Raw genomic sequence first — 21,378 nt, forward strand, 5'->3', positions numbered from 1 at the left:
TGTGCAGAGAAATATTGAACCCAATAGTCCATGTTAATTTGTTATTTTTTTTAAAATGCAGTCTGTATAATCTTGTGTGCAGAAGTTAAGTTGCCCCTTTCTAAATAAGTGCCCATGTTTCAATTATGCTGCCTTTTAGCTGAATTAGTTAGACAAAAGTCTTTTTAGAAAGTGGAGCTTTTAAGTAGCAGTACATTGTAACAGAATTGTTTTTTTTAAAAATGCTAGCTTTCGTTAGTTAGAAAATCAAGCCTGGGAACAGTTTCCAAAGGAATTTGTTTGTCGACCTTGGCAGACCAGCTGGTTTGTGAAGACAGGTTTTTTCCTCTGCAGGCTCCGAACACGCCTGTCCTGTTTTGATTGGCCATAATCCAATTTTGTTCCGCGGACGGCATGTTTATGTAAGGGTGGGGTGAACTCGCTCTTCCTGGCTGTCGGCGCAGACAGCTTCATTGCCTGCTGATAAGGGTTTCTTGCAGACTCTTGGCCCTTGGAGTTAGTTAGATACAGTAGGCCTGGGCGGGCTTCCCTGATCAGGGAAAGGGAGGCTTGCAGCGCCCTGCTCCTGCTGTGAGATCATCACTTGGCAGTGATTCAAATTGCTTCACACTGTAGCCTGGCTCCTGCGTATTCTGAAGGGAGGGGCTGTCTCACAGAGGATTAGGGTATGTTAGGCCCTTCTACATGTCCTTAAAAATTAGATTTTGATAATGTTTTTAATTAATTAGGATATTTTCTTTTCAATCATGAAAGGCACCCGGGGTGCTTTTTGAATAGAAAATTTTATCATGCAAGATTAATGATACTTGTTTTCTTGTCCTAGGATTGCTGGGTTGTGGTGTTGGTGCGTGGGTCGGCCCCCCCCCCCCCACTTCCTTTCTTATTTTAGTTTTTTACTTTCATGTTTTTATGTTAGTTTGTTATTTTTGGAAGATGGAACCAGACCAGACCAGACCGGAAGGGTGGTGGATGGCCGCATCGGAGGAAGTGTCCGGATACCGAAGATGCCGGGTGGTGACCTACACTGATGTCCCAAAATTGACATTGGACTTATCTTTTTGATAGAAAAAAAAAACAATTACACTTTTTTTTTAATTTGTGACAGACTCCATCATCATAAATTTCCCGCTAATGTAATTCCTTGGCCTGCATTATTCCCATGTTTTCAATCACTACAAGCAGGCCCCACTTTTAAAGCAAAAACATGTCATCATGGTTTCCAATGAAGGACAATTTTTTTTTTTGAATGGTGGTGCACACATGTGTTCCACAGTGTGAAGAAACTAGGTGTTATATATATACACCAGCTATCTTGTAGAAATGGGTTGTCTTTTACTGTTATTACATTTTCACCTTGATTGATCAAAGGGTGGTTACCCTAGACTTTAGGTTGTCCTGGGAGGTGTGTCTTTTAGTATGATTATGTATTAATGTTTGCCCAGACCTTGAAAATAATTTGTCATGTCTATTTCTCAGATTTCACCAAAATGTTTCCTTAAATTGACCATAGTAGGTAGGCCTCATTTAGGCCCATTGTTATTTTCATCCCACAAACAAGCCCCTACACCAATAGATTTTATGAGTCATCATTAGCTTAAGTTGACCATAGTAGGTAGGCCTCATTTAGGCCCATTGTTGTTTTTATTACACATTTAAGTCCCTACACCAATAGATTTCATGTGTCATCATTGGCTTAAGTTGACCATAGTAGGTAGGCCTCATTTAGGCCCTTTGTTGTTTTCTCATTAGAAGTTGAAACACATCTAGTTCTTAAGTTGTCCGAAGTAGGTAGGCCCCATTTAGGCCCCTTGCTGTTTACAACGCATAAGTCCCTACATCACTAGACTTCACCAGTTGTCACTAGAAGTTGAGGCACATTTAGTTTGAGGATGCTTTGGTTAGTTTCTGTTGTTATCAGATCCAATCTTAGATATGTTTCAGCATTCAAGTCAAGGGTGCTTTGATTTGTTTTCAGTTGGTTGTTAGGTTTGTATTCCCTACAATCGAGTTTCAGGTAGAATTTCCTTAAGTTGTCATTCTTTTTAGAGAGTTTTTTAGTTTTTGATTTTTTGATAGATTGTGTTGATGTTTGTTTATATGGATGTTGTTTATAGATGTTCGCAAGATAAGGATCTAAGGGTGGAATGTAATGGCAGAGTTCTTGGCTCTATTTAGCAGTGATATAGATCTTAGTCTTGCTCACATCTAGGATAGGTATTCTTAGCCTGTGTTGGCCCTTTTAAGCCCTTTCTTCCAGACCTAGAAGAGGAGAGCTGCTTAATATGATGATAGATCCCTTATTCTTGACTCTAACCTATCTATTGCCGATTGGCTTTGACATACTTGACACATTGGTATGGTTTATGTAGGTATTCTGGCAGAGCTAAGGGGCATTTCATCCCTTTCAGGCCTACAGGCCTAGAGCTAGAGGGACTCCATCTTGATGGAGCTGAGAGGCTTTTCAGGGTAAAGGTAAAGTTTACAGTAAGGCTGTTTGTGTGCTAGAGGAAGACCGGTTAGGACTGCTTCTTATCCGAGAAATGTGTTTTTCTCTTGGGCCCAGACGTAACAAGCAGATGGCCACTGCGGTTGCGTGGAAGCCTGGGAGCTGGCACAGGAATTCGGTAGGAGGCAGCCCTCTGGTGGAAATTTCCATGAGGGGAGAGGAATCCATATTAGTGAGCTACAGGAGAGGAGGAGTGGTCAGTTCAGCTTGGAGGTCAGTTCAGCTTGGAGGTCAGTTCAGCGTGGTGTTCATTCCAGCTTGTGTGCAGTTCAGCCTGGAGCTCAGAACAGCTTGGAGCTCAGAACAGCTGGGAGCTCAGTTCAGCTTGGAGCTCAGTTCAGCTTGGAGAGAGAGAGAGGATGTCTGCTGGAGCTGCAGAATAGAGTGCAGTTCTTGAATGGAGAAAGAAGGCAGACGATTGCTGAAGATGAGGAGAGAGAAAGCAGTGCAGAGAGCATCAAAGAAGGCTGTCAGCTGGAGCAACTGAACTAGAGGCGTGGTGATGTGGTGAAGGAGGGACAGACAGAGAGAACCCTAATCCCACCAGAGGCAGAGAGAGCCCTGATCCCACCAGAGTCAGAGAGAGAGAAATCTTCCTTCTAATAGGTGAGGTAGTCTGAACCAAGTCCCCTTTACATGTACACCTTAATCTTGTTCTTATTCCCTAGGCTATTGTATGTCTAATCTTTTCCCTTTTCAGCGGTGTGTTATAAATTGTATGTCTAATCCTTTTCTTTCAGCGGGGTGTTAAAGTTACTGCTAGTTATAGAGACTCCATAGTTTTGTGTATGTGTACTTTATTATTGTTACAATAAATGACCCCATTTTAATTAGTGAATTAGTGTGCATGAGTTTTTTTATGATAAAGCTATCTTAGCTTCTAGCCAGTTGCCGTTGAGCCACTGATGGATCAGAAGGGAGTAGGAGCGCTTAAATCATGGAATAACTCAATCACATAGTGTGTATATCTTTGTCCCCATACAGTGAGGGTAATCCCCTTTCCTAGTAGTATTACTGTTTGAATAGATGCTACCCCTGATCAGGTAAGTAATAGTGAGGGAGAGAGGAGATCTGCAACTAAGGGACCAAGTTAGTACACCCTCCCATAATCCTGTAAACAGCGTCTTCTGTTCCAAAGCATAGGTAACCTTTTTCTCCTAGTCAGATGTTACAGCCAGAACAGATGCTGCCCCTGATCCGGTAAGTCTGAATAAATAGAGAGAACAGGGAGCCCTTGAGCTAGGGAATTGTTGACACTAAGTAATTCGGCTATCCCATAATATTATTGTAGTAGCAGACCCTTAGTGAAGAGACATATATCTGAAGGTGTTCATAGGAATGTGGTTGTCGTTGATATACGGCGTTAGTGAGAACGCTGGGGAGGATTACCAGCGTGGATACCCACAGGATTGTGGCTTGTGTAAGTGAGAGCGTCGGGGGGGATGACTGGCGTGGAGGTTTGCCGGATTGCGAACCGTTTGGAAAAGAGAGCATTGGGTTCTGCAGGCCCATGTGTAGACGCACCGGATTGTGTGTCATATCTGCCCGGGGGTAGATTAGTCTGGGTCTGAGTGGCCGCGAGACTATAAGTTATCCTTAGTAATCAGTGAGTATTCTTAGTATCCCTATAGATTTAGTGGTGTTTCTAATAATATGAGCTTGTATATTGCGAGTTCCCCATCCTCAGGTAGGTACCCAGGTGCCTGGATAGATGGTCCTGAGGAGGGAGGTGGTTACGTTCTGGCTGGGTTGGAGGGGCCCCTAGGGGCTGATCCCATCTAATCAGAAAATCCGGCCATGACAGGAGGAGAGAGAGAGAGGGAGGGAAAAGGAGTGAGGGGAGGGAAAAAACACGGGCGGCGCACCCAGGCCATGTACTTTGGTCCTGGGGTTCAACCAGTGGTTAGTACATGTTGCCCTGTCGAGGGGCCTCAGTCTTTGGTGCATGCATCAAGGAATAGGTCCCAGACCTGTGGGAAAAGGGGAACGTCCTTTACAACCAAACTTTTACAACAAAGTACCGTTACGACGCAGGTTTAACAACGAAAGTCATTACAACGACTTTCGCTGGAGGGCGCTCTAGGATAGGTAATAGTTTAATTTACTATCCAACACCTTCCCTACTATCTACGGGGACTGGAGTTGGAATAGTAAATTAAACTATTCACTATCCAGCGCCCCCCAACGCAAGTCGTTGTAACGACTTGCGTTGTAAAACCTGCGTCGTAACGGTACGCGTTGTAAAAGCACGCGTTGTACCGTCATACATCCGTGGGAAAATCTCTGTTCTGTGCTGGATCCTATTAATAAGGCATTCATAAATCGCAGTTTTATGGAATTCCGCCAGTCATTCCGAATGGGTCAGCTTTTAGGGGATTGCCAGAGGCACAGGTCGCAGTTTTTTGCGACAGTGAGTGCCATTGACAGCAAACGTCTCGAGGGGTTGGCCACGTGGGTAGGTCAGCTGTATTGTGCAGAAAGACCAGTTTCCCAAAGAAGGGATGGGCACATCCAACACAGAAGTCAGTGTGGTTCTTAGTGTGGCCCAGAATGCCGCCAGCTGCGGACAGAGGTAGAGAACATGAGGTGTATCACAATAAGAGCTTTGGCATCTCCAGAAATCTACATGGTATAGCATGCCCACAGGGTCGAGTTTCATGGGCATCCAGTACCAATATTGGTGTGTCTTGAAAAGGGTGTGTTTCATCTGGGATTCACGCGCTACCCTGTCCAGGTCCCCAATAATGTCCCTCCAATCCTCCTATGAGCAGTGCGTGTGAAGCAGGTCTTGCCATTTAGGGCATAAGTGTGCCACGAGGATTTGGGAGTGCCGCTGATGCACTATCAAATTGTAAAATCCTGAGTCCACGCCTTTAAAAACAGCCCAGCAAGTGCAACTGGTATAAACAAAGGTGCAATAGTTATAAATAAAGGTGTTTAACCATTGTTAGAAATTGGGTGCTGCACTGGAGATAATCTCTTGAATATCCCTTTTGTTCCAACTTCTAAGGTATGTCTTTCAGTTTCTCTCTTTTCAATTAACAACATTAAAACCTCAGTGGCCATTCTGCCGTGGATTCCAATGGCTTAAAGCAGGCCGCTGGAGTCTCTGTGGGGCAAGGGTTCCCCCAACCGTTCGTCGGCAAGACCGGTCACCCCAAGGCCAATGTACGTCTGTGAGATATAGAAGACATAGGTGCCTGTCATAACAGCCTGCACAGGGTCCCCATCATTTTGCATTACGCCACTGCCTTGGGATATATAGGCTGTGAAAGACCCTCTCCCTGCTTATAGGCCCTCATATGGGGGTCAGGCCTATCACTCAGATGGAGTACCTTTAGCCACAGGTACAACTCTCAGGAAAGGGCTATACTAGAACACAAGGAGTTGAAATGAATTAAATTAAATTAAAGATTAAATCACAATAACTAGCCCTTGTAGTATGGCCCAAGTTGTTTTCCTCTTTGAGGTGACTCTAAAATGGAATCTGTGAGGCATTAATCAGTGATTTTTTTTCAAGTTAGGCTGATTATGGTACATTTCTGGTGTGGTTACACAGTAGAGGCATATAAATAAACCAAACTTTATGGACAATGCAGCATACTTAAAGAGGTGTCAGCGCACGTGTACTTCTCTGGGGTGCAGACCGTGGTGTTGCCTGTGTAAAATAGAAAAAGAGAACATCATTAAAAACGATTGTACATCAACATCCTTGTATATCAGTATTCAAGCAGGAATCACAAATCAGAGAATCAGCATTTGCTTACAGGAATACACTTCAGTGCATGAGCTGTCATATAAAATACCCTGTAATAGAGCTTTGGCAGTACCCACTGTAAGAAATTTCTCTTCCTTTTTTCAAGTTTGGGTTTGACTATGACAATGCCTTTATAATGCATGATAAGCGCTTACTAAACACTGTAATACCCTGTAATAGCACTTTGGTAGTACCCGCTGTAAGAAATTTCTCTTCCTTTTTTCAAGTTTGGGATTGCCTATTACAATGCCTTTATAATGCCTGATAAGTGTTTACTAACCAACCCCAGATTATTTGAAATTCTAATAACATGAGAAATTTGAAAAAGTTGCCATTGACATATAGAAAGTTAGACAAGAATATACAAGTGCCTAAAATTGCTTTATCTATTATTCCAACGTTTTTAAAGTTACTAAAGATATCTCAGTTACATTATATGTCGGAGGTGCTGATTAAAAGTTATGAAAATAATTCATACTTTTTTAATACTCAATGCAATTTTTGAACTCCACTAGCGTGTTCAATTTTTCCATAAATTGTTGTTGGTTTAGTGAAATATTAAAAAAAGTCTGTTAAAGCTTTTCTGGTGACGTTTTGTTATTACGATGAAAGTGGTTTTAATCAAGTTATGCCTAAGATTTTTTTAATAGTTTATTATTATTTGTAGTTATTTTATTGTTAATAGATCACTACTTTGTAGTAACTATCTTATCATTACATTTTAGAACCTTTACATTTTGTATTTATTCGTTGTGCATTATTCATGTGTTATAATATGATTATTTCTTTAACTATTTATAAATATTTATTTTCTTGATTGTTAATTTTATTTTTCTGTTTATTTATTATTGTGTTAAATATTATTTATAAATAGTAAAATGTGTCCGAACATCGAAGAGATCATATGCCTTAAAATTTTTATAATTTGTGAGCCAGGTTTCTTGGGGTCCTAGAGTGTAGGGTTCTATGCACTACGTAGATCAATTAAACAGCAGCCACTGAATTTTGACTGAGAACCAGGAAGTCTGACTGGTAAACAGCCAGTTAATGGTGGATACTGGTGTTGTTACTGTAAGAAAACCTGCCTTTAGAATGGCAAGGTGAATCGATGGTAGACTATAGAGAAGTCTGCTTCCCACACTCTAGGCTACTTAAAATATAGTATTTGTTAAATTATATTATATATCACATGGTTGTAATCAAATATATATATATATATTACCTACTGGCGGTCGCCAGTAGGTAGTTATATTTAGGACCTAGTTTCCATAGGAAATCCGCAACATTCTATTTGGAATAACTTTGGCGCCGGTGGACGAATCTTCGCGAATTTCTTCAAGAAAATGGCCTGCTCCGCTCCTTCCCTGAAAGTTTGGGGGTGATTCGTGAAGCAGGGGCCGAGAAAAAAGGGGGGCCCAAAACGTGTTTTCCCCATTCAATTTTCCATAGGACCTTTAGCTAGGGATACAGGAATTACACCAAATTTGGCAAAAAGGTAGAGTTCTGTTCGCAGATCACGCTTTTTGTTGAATGGTGTAAATCCATTCAGTAGCGCCTGGGAAAATCATATGTAAAATCATAAGTATATCTATAGGAGCTTACTGTACTCTGTACAGTACGCGTACCTTCCCGAGCACGAGCTGCATGCTGACTGGATGTCAACTGTCTGTCAACACTCCAAACCAGGAAGTGTTGGCAGCCATCTAAAGCAGAAAACAAATGCGCAAACCACGCAAAGGGGGCAGGGTAGACACACCCTGACCCCCTAGGCCTGCTCAGGGGGGTCCCACAAGGACCCCCAAGGCCCCCCCAAAAATGTGTTTTTTAAAAAATCGTGGGGTACGTGTACATACGCGTACCCCGTGAAAAAACAAAACAAAAACCCGGTCTGCTTCTTTTAAAATTAGCCCCCGGGGGGACCAAATCCCGGGGGCATATTTTAAAAAAAGTGTGGGGGGCCCCCCACACTGCCCCGGGGACCGCCACCCCCCGGGGCAAAGTAATAATGTTAGCGGGGGCACACAGCCCCCCCGCAGCCCCGGGGACCGCCACCCCCCGGGGCAAAGACATTAATGATGGGGGGCTTCTAAGGCCCCCCGAGCCCCGGGGACCGCCACCCCCCGGGGCTTTGTTACTAAGTATGCGGGGGGCTCATGGCCCCCCCCGCAGCCCCGTGGACGGCCACCCCCCGGGGCCTCATTTTTTAAATAAAAAAAAATAATAAACCTGTGTGGGGGATTTGGGGACCCCCCCCCACGGCCCCCAACGAGGAAGGCCAGGCACCGGGGGAAGGGGTCCCCGGGGCCAGAAGAGGCCCGGGAGGAGGGCCACGCGGCCCCACTCCCCCAAAAAATTAAAGAAAAAAGAAAGCCCCGGGTTGATAGGGTCCCAGGGCCTTAAGGGGGCATAGGAGGGGGGCTATGCAGCCCCCCTCCACGTAAAAAAGAAGAAAAGTTGGCCATGCCCCAGAGGATGGAGTCCACTAGGCCGGAATTGGGCAGGGAAAAAATTAAAAATAAAAAGAATTGGGGGCAGGCCCTGGGGGATGGGGTCCCCAGGGCCAAAAAAAAAAGAAAATGATGGGGGGGCTACACAGCCCTCCTTCTTAAAAGTATTTTTTTTTAAACTGGATCGGGAGAAGGCCACGCCCCCTCCCTGTACCTCTCTGCAAACGCACCCCCTGGCGCGTTTGCAGAGGTGGAAGTACTTCCACTTGCATACTGGGGGTCCCTGGGGGCCAACTAGCCCACCAGGAGCCTCCAGTATGGGCCAGGGGGATCCCTTGCAGAGAGGTGTAATAAGGCCACGCCCCTTTTTACACCTCTCTGCAACGCAGCCCCCTGGCGCATACTGGAGGTTCCTGGTGGGCTAGTTGGCCCCTAGGGACCCCAGTATGCAAGGGGAATTAGTTCCCCCTCTGAAAAAATGCCAGGGGGCTGCGTTGAAGAGAGGGGTAAAAAGGGGCGTTGCCTCTTTACACCTCTCTGCAACGCAGCCCCCTGGCGCACACTGGAGGTTCCTGGTGGGCTAGTTGGCCCCCAGGGACCCCCAGTATGCAAGGGGAATTAGTTCCCCCGCTGCAAACGCGCCAGGGGGCTGCGTTGCAGAGAGGTGTAAAAAGGGGCGTGGCCTCATTACACCTCTCTGCAAGGCAGCCCCCTGGCGCATACTGGAGGTTCCTGGTGGGCTAGTTGGCCCCCAGGGACCTCCAGTATCCAAGGGGAATTAGTTCCCCCTCTGCAAACGCGCCAGGGGGCTCCGTTGCAGAGTGGTGTAATGAGGCCACGCCCCTTTTTATACCTCTCTGCAACACAGCCCCCTGGCGCATACCGGAGGTTCCTGTTGTGCTAGGTGCCCCCAGGGACCCCCAGTAATCAAGGGGACTTAATCCCCCAACTTAGAAAGCGTTACGGGGAATGTTTGCACAGTGGTGAAGGTAGGGGGCGGGGCTTGAGGTGACATGTGTGCAAACACGCCCTGTGGCGTGTTTTTGGTTGGTGAATATATTCCTCTTCAATCCAGAGGTCCCCTAGGGGCCAACTAGTCCAACGGGTACCTCTAGTAAGTGCCACGGATCCTGAAAAATATTCTAATCATAGTTACAGTAACTTGAATTTCCTTCCATAGGCTAACATTGACTGGTTTCACTTGGAAATTTTTTTAAGTGTGGATTTTTGGAACCTTAAAAAAATCCTTAAAAATCAGCCGAACTACGAATTGTGATTTACTCACCTGTTATCAGGCGAGACCTCAGTGCTGCATCTTTCAGCCCACTACTGATCCTGAAAAGTAATTGTAACCATACTTACAGTAAATTGAATTTCCTTCTATAGGCTAACATTGCAGCGGCTTCACCCTCTCCGCAAGCAGAGTCTTTAAAAAAATCCCAGATGGACGTTACTACTGGCAAGTCTCTGAAGAGCATGAAGGTCCACCCTCCCCCGGTACCGGCAATGTTCAAAATGCGTGGAGGCACATTAACTAAAAATCAACAGAGCCCTGCTCCGCTGAACTCCTCAGGCGCTCCTTTAGTCCCTCTGTTGGCTACCACTGTCCCTGTACCGGTAACATAAAAGCTACTTCTATGGTATCTTCTTCTGTTTGCACTCCGAAAAACATCGCTGGGGGGCTGCTACAAGCTCACTGGTGCAGGTAGTGGAAGAGGGGGTGCCTGCAGGTTCTGGGTGGAAAGTGGTATCAAATGATCCTGTCCTGGTTGCTAGCTCACAACTCAGCGGGATTGTGGGAGATGTAGGCCCGGTTCTACCAAGCATTGTAACTGATGGCGAAGCAGATAATTTCTACTCTCTCTCCGAACATATGGGCTCCTCTGCTGATGAAAATGGTTTCGACAAAGACTGATCTGATGAGGAAGGTAGCGAGTTGGGCGACTGGCGCACAAATGATGTCTTGAATTCTGCTGGCAATAGTATGTGGCTCTCCACAGTTCGCAAGTTACATCAAGACTCTGGCCACGGTTTAAACACTGGATCCCTTGCTTGGGGCTACTCATTCTCCGCCCATCCTTGAACACAAGATAATTCTTGTGCTCCAGTCTCAAATGTTCAGGATTCTAACGCCGATCTCCCCCCAGGCGAGATGACACTTGCTATACTCTAACAAACGATAATGGCCCATCGGGAGGAGACACGGCAGGAGAGTGCTCGAGCACAGGGGTCGTGCCGCAGAGTACAAAATTCTCTGCGTAGAGTAATCAAGACCTGTACGGACATTGCAACTAGGATTACAGAGGCAGAAACTTGGATTTCTACCCTTGAAGATGAGGTAGTTTCCCACAATTGATGCAATTCAGTCCCAGAGGCTCTACATTCACTTGTGGACTTGGAAAATCGTGCACAGAGAAATAATTTAAGGATTCTGGAGGTGCCGAGGGCACGGAAGGGTCGGACACCCGGCAATTTGTTAGTGATCGTTTTGTAGAGGCATTCCCGGAGGCTAAGGAATGGGTTTGGCAGTTGGAAATCCAACGTGCCCACCGCTTTCCTTACAAACTTAAACTACGACCAGGTCAAACGACCAATAGACCCCGCCCTATTTTAATTTGTTTCCAAAAATTTTTAGCTAGAGAAAGAGTTTATGATCTAGCCAGGCCAGATAAACAAAGATCAGGGAAGAGCTGCCAATTTTTTGTTAGGCCAGATTTTTGCCCAGCTACAGTTGAACGGAGGTGGCAGCTCCGTCAGCTTATCGCCCCCTTTCAGTCGAAGGGGGTGCAGGTTTTTTTGCTCTTTCCGTCCAAACTAAAGATCATTCATCAAGGCCAGACCAGATTTTTTGAGTCAGAAATTCAGGCAAAATTATTTCTGGACTCATTGTGAATAGATGTAATATTTGCAAATGTATGAGTATAATGGTATACTATCTTCTCTTTCTCCTTCTCTCCTAGTCATAGGGATTATGCTCCTGTAGGGGATGTTATTGAAATATAGCGTTTCTAGTGTGGTTTTCTCTCCTTTCTTACACCAAGTTGGGACATATCCCACATTTGTGAAAAACGTTTTCTTCTTTTTAGTAATTAGGCGGTGACTCTGAGGAGGGTCTCTGCTCATACCAGCTTCTCCATCACCCGGACTCTGGTCCTGTTGCCTAGATTGGGGGGTGCGGGGGCGATGGGTAGGTGGTAGGGGCGGGGGGTTGGTTGGGGGAAGGGGTGTGGGTGCATTTAAAAAAACAGCTTGAAAAATTATTTTTTTATTATGGTAATCACAAATTAAAACAGTTAATTATCTTAATTGTGATGTTTTTTTACAAATACTTTAATGGCGTCAGGTAAAATGCATATAGCCTCATGTAATGTTTGCGCCCTGAATAATGGTAAGAAGCGGGCTCTGCTTTCACGAATTATTCAGGGTCTTCGTTTGGAGGTTTTGTGTCTGCAGGAAACCCATGTACCCTGGAACAATCAAAACTGCTTAAATATTCCTGGGTTTGACTTAGTAGCATGTTCCCAACAGACTTCTATGATAAGATGGGTAGCCAAATTATTAAAACGCGGATTGGGCACATGTGTAAGATCTAAACAGGATACTGCGGGGAGATGGGCACTTGCCGAGCTCTTGATCAATGGTATATCCTTCACGGTATGCACTGTATACAGCTCAAATTCGGATGAATCCACAGTCTTAGACTATCTAAATGTAGAACTGGCCTTATGGCCGCACCCTGCGTGTCTTTGTGGGGATTTTAATATCAATCTATCTGCTAATTTTAATTTAGTTGAAGGACAGAAATATGTGGGTCAGAAACCCAGGGTCTTCAGTGCCTTGCAAGCTTTGGTCCAAGAACACTCAATGGTAGACCCTTGGTTTCATCACTGTAAGAACTCAGATGGCTCAACATATTTTTCAGCCCCTCACAAAAAAATGGTTCTCCTAGATTATTATTTTTTGTCAGATCAATTTGCAGATACCACTTCAATTTCTATCCTGCCTCGAATTATCTCAGACCATAACCTTTTGACCATCAGTTGTACTTGAAAAGGCGTAGTAAGAACCCCAAGGTCATGGACGTTTGAGAGAAAATTGTTATTGGACAAAACATACCAAGATCATATGAGATCTTGGATAACTGAATTTCTGGACATCAATAGAGGTTCTGCCTCCAGTGATATCGTGTGGGACTCATTTAAGGCTGCAATTCGTGGCGAGACCAAAAGCGTTTCATTCTATCGGCAGAGGCTAGTCCAAGCGCAAACCAATGAGCGTGTTGACGAATTACGTCGGGCAGAGATTCAGCTTACTAGTGCGATCAGGGATGGCCATAACATAGCTCCTATTCAAATACAGGTTGCTTGCATCAAGGCCTCTCTGCTGGCCAGGATCTTGCAGCCAAATATTTACAGTACCGCTCGACAATGTTCGAGTTTGGCGAAAGGTCAGGTAGGGTCCTCGCCAAGCGACTTCAGCATGTTCATGACACTCCCGAAGGGGTACTAACTGTCTTTTCGGGAATTTTATAAGTCTTTGTATACTGAGGAAGTGAGTGACCTTATCGTAGACCAGGAATTTGGTACCTTTGTGGCTGAGCTCAATACGTTTAAAACCTCTGACTAACAGAATTCCCTTCTCGCCACTTCTATAGGGTGGGACGAGGTGGAATCAGCACTAAATTCTCTGGCTAAAGGCAAAGCAGCTGGTCCTGACTTTATTCCATTCGAATTTTAACCACATTTCGGTCGGAGATTCATGAGGATCTCCTAACAGCTTTTAGAGACGCCCAGCTTGGAATTATTCCAGACTCTTGGCGTCTGACAACCATAATTTTGTTTAAAAAAAAAAAAGACAAGCCAGAGTTGGATCCTGCCTCATTGGGCCGATCTCATTAATCAATACGGACAGCAAGATATTTTCAAAAATCCTGGCTGCCAAACTTGCTTCAGTTATATACCCTTTAGTTTTTATTCGTCAGCACGGATTTATTCCTGGAAGGGACACGGCGGACCATGTACGCCGAGTTATAGCTTTACTGGACTGGGCTCAAGTCACAAACTCTCCGTTAGGGCTAATCCTATTGGACGCCGAAAAGGCGTTGGATAGGGTTGCCTGGGGGTTCCTGTGAAGGGTCCTTCAGTGGAAGGGGTTTTGTTCAAGTTTCATACATGCTATACAGTCACTTTATATCGCCCACACGAGCAATGCTATCTATATCAGGCCTCCTTTCAAGTTCTTTTGATATTAGCAGGGATACTAGACAGGGGTGTCCCTGTTCGCCCCTGCTATTTGCCTTATATATCGATCCGTTCATTAATAAAATAGTCTTCTATATATATAATTCCTTTCAAGATTAACGTGCACGAATTTAAAGTATTGGCGTATGTCGAAGACATTGCTGTTCTAACTACCAATGTGTCATCTTCCTTTACAGCTTTACAGTGTTTGGCCGATACTTATGGCCAACTCTCAGGTTATAAGTTAAATATTCAGAAAACCCAGGTTATACAAACTACCACTATGGGCTCCTCGGATGTCCCAGTTGTTCAAAGCGCAAAATATTTGGGGGTCAAAATCATAGCAGCAGTAGAGCTGTTACCGGAAATAAATATCTTGCCAATCATTGAAACAGCTAATACCACTCTGTGTAGACTGGATAATTTACATCTTTCTTTATTTGGCAGGAGGAATGTTTTAAAAATGCTTATTTTACCAAAGTTTTTGTATATTTTTAGGATTATTCCTCTGGAATTTGCCTAGTCCAGTCTAGCCCGAGCAGAAAGGTGTTGTAACAGGTTTCTGTGGGGTCTGTGGGGTTATCATTCCCCTAGGAGGGCTGCTAAATGGATGCACTTACCATTGGACGGGGGGTGGTCAGTCCCCGATCTGTTGTTGCATAACTGGTCAGCTTTGTTGCAACATTTAGCTATACCTCTCTTTGGGGCAAGAGCTCCAATCTTACCAGCATGTTCCCCCTCTATTTTTGAGATAGGTCTGGGGGATGACGCAAAAGGGGTTCTTCTTTCGGTGCTTGAGCCCAGCTACTATAAAAAAAACAAGTTCAAGGTGATTCAAGCAATGTACTCGGTTTGGAGGAAAATACGACGGAAATGGTCAATTTCTAATTTTAATTTGTATACACCATTGGCTGCTGCTAGGCTGTTACCCTCTATTTTCCAAGATTTTGTTACAATCAGGTGGAGAACACACAGTATTTTTACTTTGGGGGACTTAGCCTATGAGCGCAATATGGCTTCTTTTTCATTTTGTAAAAGAAAAGTTCGGACTAGGCACACATGAATTCTTTAAATATTTACAGATACGCAGCTTTATTGATAAACTTTTGCAAGACACTCCTATTGTACTCGTCAAAAACTCACTTATGGAACTTATTCTGAGAAAGGCTCGTATTGGGGTTTTGTATCAGAATTTATTATCATGTCTACCAGACGATCTCTCCTCTCAGAACACTAAATTGGATATCAAGCTAGGTAAGAGTGGCATTGACATTTCATCAATATTGGATTTAGCCAATTTGGTACTAATCTATGGGAGCTTACTCTCCCAAAGTTATATGGGCCTCTTTGATCTTTATTACACTCCGGCTAAGATATCTAAATGGGGAGGTGCCAGTGGTCATGGGTGTCCAAGATATGATCAACCAGCAGCTAATGATGTTCACATGTTTTTTTCATGCCCGAAACTGGACTTATTTCGTCAAGATGTTCAACATTTCATTGTTAGTGTTCTTAAGTTGTCTGTGTCGTTTTCAGCCGAGCTAGTAATAACTGGGTGTGAAAACGACCGGTTGTTTACTAGATCAGCTTATGAATCTGCTTTTCTTTGTATTGCTATGTCTGTATTTCGCTTAAGTATAACTTCTGAATGGATTAATCCTACCCCCCCTACCTTCGTTAATTGGAGAGCAAGGATTCTTGCCCTTCACAATTTGGAATCAGCTGTGTTTCAAAGAGGGGGGAAGAGGAGGCGAGAGAGGGGGTTGAAAATATGGGCACCATTTACACAATGGTTGAATAATTGAACGCCATGTAATTTGTGGGTTTTTGTTTGATTTTGTATATAGTGTAAATATGTTTAGTCGGTATATTGCTTAAGATTGCCATGATATACTATTCTTCATGCTAATTAACGAAATATGCTGTCAAGCTGAATAATAAAAAATAAATAAAAAAAAAAGATACTTACTAAAGGTCATGACTACGTTTCCCACAATGCACTGGACTTTCTACTTTTGGGCGATCACTCGGAGGGCCCGATGGTCAGCAATTCTTAGGTTCCGGTATGTTGTTTTTACCTGGGGACTGCAGGGGACTAGTACCACTAGTCCAAGGGAGTCTAGAGTTGCCCGTGGCTCTCAAAGGGGCCCTCTGTCTGGGGGAGCGAGTCTTTAGTCTGGGACGAGTTGCAGTAGTGTAGTTCCAGGAAGATTGCCACAAGTGCAGAGTATCGCACCTTTGCTTTGTGCAGATCCTATTGTCGCAGACACGGGTCTCTTCTTTTGCCCTTGTTGCAAATCAGATCAGGACTGAGATTTAGGGGCATTAGGGGTGTGGGTGCAAGGGGCCAATGAGTTACAATCCACCTCTAACCTGAGTGTGTGTGTGTCACCTTTTCTACCCGGAACCCTCTATTCTACCACTTTTAAAAATGGCAGAAATCTTCCTCAGCTGTATGGACCAGGTAGCCCACCCTTTGGGCGTGGCTAGCCTTGTCAGGGTGTACACCTCTTGAATACATAATTGTCCCACCTGCCCAGGTGCAAATGTGCGTGGGGATAGGAGGAGTGCTGTTTACTCCCTTGGTTGCACCATCTGCTTTGGGGAATCTCGCTGTGTGTCCTTCTAGCATCCGAGAATCTCACTCGGGGACGCAAAATCTCGCTTGTGCTCGCGAACTTACCATTGGAGAGCTGCACACGAGAAAAAACTCCACCACACGATATTTGGTGGAATTTGGCCCGAACTCAGGGTTACATGCGTAAAATAGAGTGGCCAAAACTCCGCCAACCCCACTGGGCACTGGGGCCAGGCCAGCAGGCTACAGAGCATCTTCAGAGTCATAATATCAGCACTCGGGCAAAAAGTGGGGGGGCGACCATACAAAAAGGGCACTTTCCTACAGTAAACAATAATTAGGCTGATATGCCCCTAGGAGTATGCACAGGTAGTGTGTATGTTAGCTTTTGTTACTACTCAAAAACACACTCTATGCATCTTTACAACAGATACCGGTGAAGCATATGGTTGCATCTCTGGTCTGGCACATTAGAGTATCAGGAAAATCATAACATTAACCTCAAGATCAGGAACAGTAACAATTCATTGCTTCCAAGGTGAAGCAACTACACAGCAACACTAGTTAAGGCCCCTTGGTAAAATAACTTGTTGGTGGCAGCCCTTATGGCAATTAGGAACAACTCAGTGGACTTGTGCCAATGTGACTGAGTTTCCCCACAAATCTGTGAACTCCGAATTGTAACGGGGATCCAATGCAAGTCAAAAGTTATTCCAGGATAAGAAAGGCCAGTCTAAATGGAGCAAGAGTCTAGTTAACGGAGTGACCAAACTCGGTAGTCTGCTGTCCCAGTGCTCTAGGCAAAGTAACATGGGGAGGAGGAGAAATAGCTGAGGTTGGTTCTCAACAAATACTAGTCGGGAATGTTCTACAAGTGGACAAGGGGACTGGCAGTTGGACACTAACAGTATCAATGGGAAACAAAACTTGGGTAACCAGGCTGGTTACAGTTAAGATTGGTTTGCAGGGACACACATGGAATTGGGGGGCGTTGTGGACTCACAGGTTCCACCAACTGGGTCTGGGAATTAGGGTTGGTGGAAGACACTTGAAACAGGCATAACTCTGAAACAATGATTGTGGTGGGCAGAACTGGACAGACATGCCACTTCAGCCCTGGAATAAAGGGCCTCATCCAGTTACTCAACATCTAACATGCTATTCTGGCCAGCTGGGTCCCCTGTGGCTCCTGGGCGACTGACCTACAAAATTTAATCTCCATAGGCTTTAGTCAGCTGGCTCTTGTTCTTCTAGCACTAAGGACTGCTTTCATCCTCAAAGTAGGTAAGGTTTATTATTCTCCCAAGTGAAAGCACAGAAGAGTGGTTTCTTTCAATAAAGATTATTCTCAGGACCTATGGAGAGCAGTAAACAAAGAGGTGGGTCCCAAGCAAGGAGTCTCTGCACTGGTAGAGGCAGAGACTCTAGATGAGTACAAGTTTCTGGTTCATGGGTGCCAGTACATATCCTACTGTACGTATGGATTGGAGCTTGGGGGCAATATTAACAAGAGTATTAACTTTAAAAACAAAATACAAGTACATATATATTTGTACATGCATATTTATACTATTAACCATCCCACCCTCAGGCACACCCTGGAGTCTCAAATGGTGTTCACCAGCAATGCCCTTCACTGCCTATACTCCTACCGTTTCATCCGATAGCTTTTTCACAAGGGGACCTCCAAGTCACAAAAGATCCCTGTCACCTGCAGCGTCCCATATGGTTGCATACGGTCTGTCATCGCAAACCTGTACATGGTGCCCCTTGATGCTTCACTCACAAATAACTACATCAAGATTCACCATTATGTCAATGATACATTCAGAGCAAAATCCCTGTCAGCACATCATCCAGACATGGATGTCCAGCACCATTCTGTCGCTCAAACCAATCAAGACAGAATCTCAAGAACAACAAACAAAAAAAAGTACAAGCCGGGCTCAATGAATTTCAACTCAACTGCTTGCAAACGCACACACACACACACATAAGACAGCTTGGGACCAGCTCTCTTCTACAGATAGTGAAACAGTTTATTTCTAAAAGTATCTTCAGATCTGCTGTACAAGCACTCTTATTCTTGCACTTTGGTGCCAATCATAGACTGCTCGCTCCATGGCCTCCAATACTAGAAACCCTTACAGGAATCCTTCATGCTACAACTTGCCTTCTCCAGGGCCTGAAGAAATAAGATCACATCACCTCCATCCCAACGGAACACCCTTGGTTACCCTTGCCGCCTTCTCCATCTGCAAAACCAGCAGCATCATTTACAAAGCCATCTAAACCAGCAACCCTGCTTATCTTGCAGACAAGCTTACCATCTCTGATGAATCGCTGCACACCCATAGCCAGGACACCAGACTTACAAGTGTTAAAAATCAGTATGCCTTTTCCATCTATGTACACACAATCTGGAACTACATATCTGTATCTAGCAGGACCACCAAATAGGTGCTCCGATTTAGGAAAGAGTTGAAGACTCATCTTTTTAAAGAACATCATCTCACACAATGCAATAGAAGCCCACAGACCGGCTACCTCTCCTGTCACTGGGTGACTCTGCTGGTCTTTGACCATGCACAGTGCTCTGCTGCCTTCTGGCTAGGTTACCTCTATAGAAGTAAAGTATACATACATATTAAACAAAACTGCAAGGTGACTTAGCAAATTGAGGGGCATATTTACAAGCTCCTTGTGCCGCCAGTACGTCACGTTGCGTAACACACCGGCGGCGCAACCTGCTGCCCTATATTTACAAGGACACATAAAGCCACCCTGCATCCCTTTTCGTGCGCTTGTAAATATCGCCCCTTCTCTCACAACACTTTACCTGTATGGGGAGTGACATGGGTGTTGCTGTTGGTGTTCCCACGCAACACCCATAAATTGTGATGCATTTCCAGATTTACAAAAAATCGTAAACCTGGAAATGCCTCAGAATGCTACGCAACACCAGGGGTGGCATAGCGAGGCACAACGACGAGAATAGTTTACATTTCTCGTTTTTTTCTTCTTTCAATGCGTGCTGCATTCTACAGCATGCATGTAAGGAGGAAATCACCTCGATTGATTGTTTTTGTGCAGGAAGGTGTCCCTGTCTGCAAAAAAACAATCTCCCCACAACGCAGCCTCCTTGCACCATGTTGCAAGGGTGCCCACACCGGTGCATTGCAGCTGATTCTGCATCAGTGCAGGGGAAAGCACAGGGGTGCAACATATTGGTGTAAATATGTTGCATCCCTGTGTTTTGAAAGTGACTCAGTGCAGCGCATCCAAATGGCTTGCCGCACGCTCTGAGTCACTTTCAATTTAAATATGGCGCTGAGATTTCACAGATAGCATCTAATAAACCTACAGGTCGCAGCAGAATTGCAGCAGGGCAACCTTATCCTTTCATACTTCTGTTAATAGTTTAAAAAAGACAAAACCTTCACACGTTATTAAGATTATTACATATAGGGATTATAGCATTTTCTAGAACAGTATTTCCAAAACTGTGGGTCGCGACCCACTGGTGGGTCCTGAGCAGACTTTTGGTGGGTCACAAATGCCTTTCTCTTGAGCTTCAACTGCAACACCGTTCACCCCTCAGATTCCATGTCATTTACCGCCCGCCTCGTAGTGGCCCTTCGTTTATGGATGAACTCACCGACTTTATCAGCGACCAATACTCGCGAAGGGACAATCAGACCTTCGTGGGTGACTTCAATCTCCACTGGGGAGTACCGCAAGACTCCTCTGCGAACTCACTGGCCACTTTCCTATCTACTAACGATCTTATCCAACACTGCACGGAATCAACCCATTCTAAGGGCGCAATCCTGGACCTTGTTATATCTAAAGCAGGCATGCTTTCTACCACTACCCCAATTCATGTAGATTGGTCTGACCACCTCCTCATCCCATTCTCTCTTCAACTTTCACACTCTATAACTCTTGGCCAACCCAAGAGGGCCATCTCATGGTTCCGGGATGCAAAAAATATTGATGTCGGTCCCCTCTGTGAATCAGCTTTGCTATCCCTTCCAAGGCTCGACCCGAACCTAGATGTTGACGAACTCACCTCTCAAAGCCTCACAGTTCTTGCAGCTGAAATTAATAAAGTCGCTCCACTCAAAAGCAAAAGGTTAAGGCCCACTCCCTCAGCACCTTGGTTCAACAAATCCCTTTATGAGGAAAGGAAGCAGCTAAGATCCCTGGAGAAACAATGGAGGCAAGTGCCCTCCTCCGACAATCTGGCCAAGCTTCGCTCAGCAAGATCCAAGTACCACAAGCTCATCTTCCTTGGGAAAGCGACACACTTCAAAACCCTCCTTGATTCCGCCAAAAATAGACCCAAAAAACTATTTGATCTCATCAAAATGCCTAACGGCTCTCCCCCAACCTCCAAGGTGGATGATTCTACAAAGAGAGCTGCGGATTTTGCTATTTTCTTTGATGAAAAAGTGAAATCACTTGTGGATCAGGTCGCTCATCCTACCCCTCCAGAGGAGCGCAAATCCTTAGCCATTTGGCAGAGCTTTGACCCTATATCTGAAGATGCCCTTCTCAAGTGCATACGAGAAACGAAGCCATCCAACCATTCTCTTGACCCTATCCCCAGTGCCATTGCCATTGACTTCTATACCCATTCCCTCTCCTATTGGACCACTCTGATCAACCTCTCCCTCTGGCAAGGCTCCCTTCCTGCCTCCTTCAAAACTGGGCAGGTCACCCCTCTTCTGAAAAAACCCACTGCAGATGCGAATGACCTCAACAACTTCCGCCCCATCACTAACCTTCCCTTTCTGGCGAAGATCACAGAAAGATGTGTAGCAAAACAACTCTCCTGTCATATCAAG

General features: G+C 44.8%; 1 protein-coding gene across 1 annotated transcript in view; it reads right to left on the bottom strand.

The window, feature by feature from the left end:
* LOC147722751 (acid-sensing ion channel 1C-like) overlaps positions 1-21,378 on the bottom strand; it is a 657,309-nt gene that overhangs the window by 276,813 nt on the left and 359,118 nt on the right. Inside the window, exon 5 of the mRNA XM_086965218.1 lies at positions 6,111-6,164. Coding sequence (XP_086821344.1) covers positions 6,111-6,164 — 54 coding nt within the window. The remainder of the gene's footprint in view (positions 1-6,110; positions 6,165-21,378) is intronic.

The sequence above is a fragment of the Lissotriton vulgaris genome, chromosome 4_1, assembly GCF_964263255.1.
Source record: "Lissotriton vulgaris chromosome 4_1, aLisVul1.2, whole genome shotgun sequence".
NCBI lineage: Eukaryota > Metazoa > Chordata > Amphibia > Caudata > Salamandridae > Lissotriton > Lissotriton vulgaris.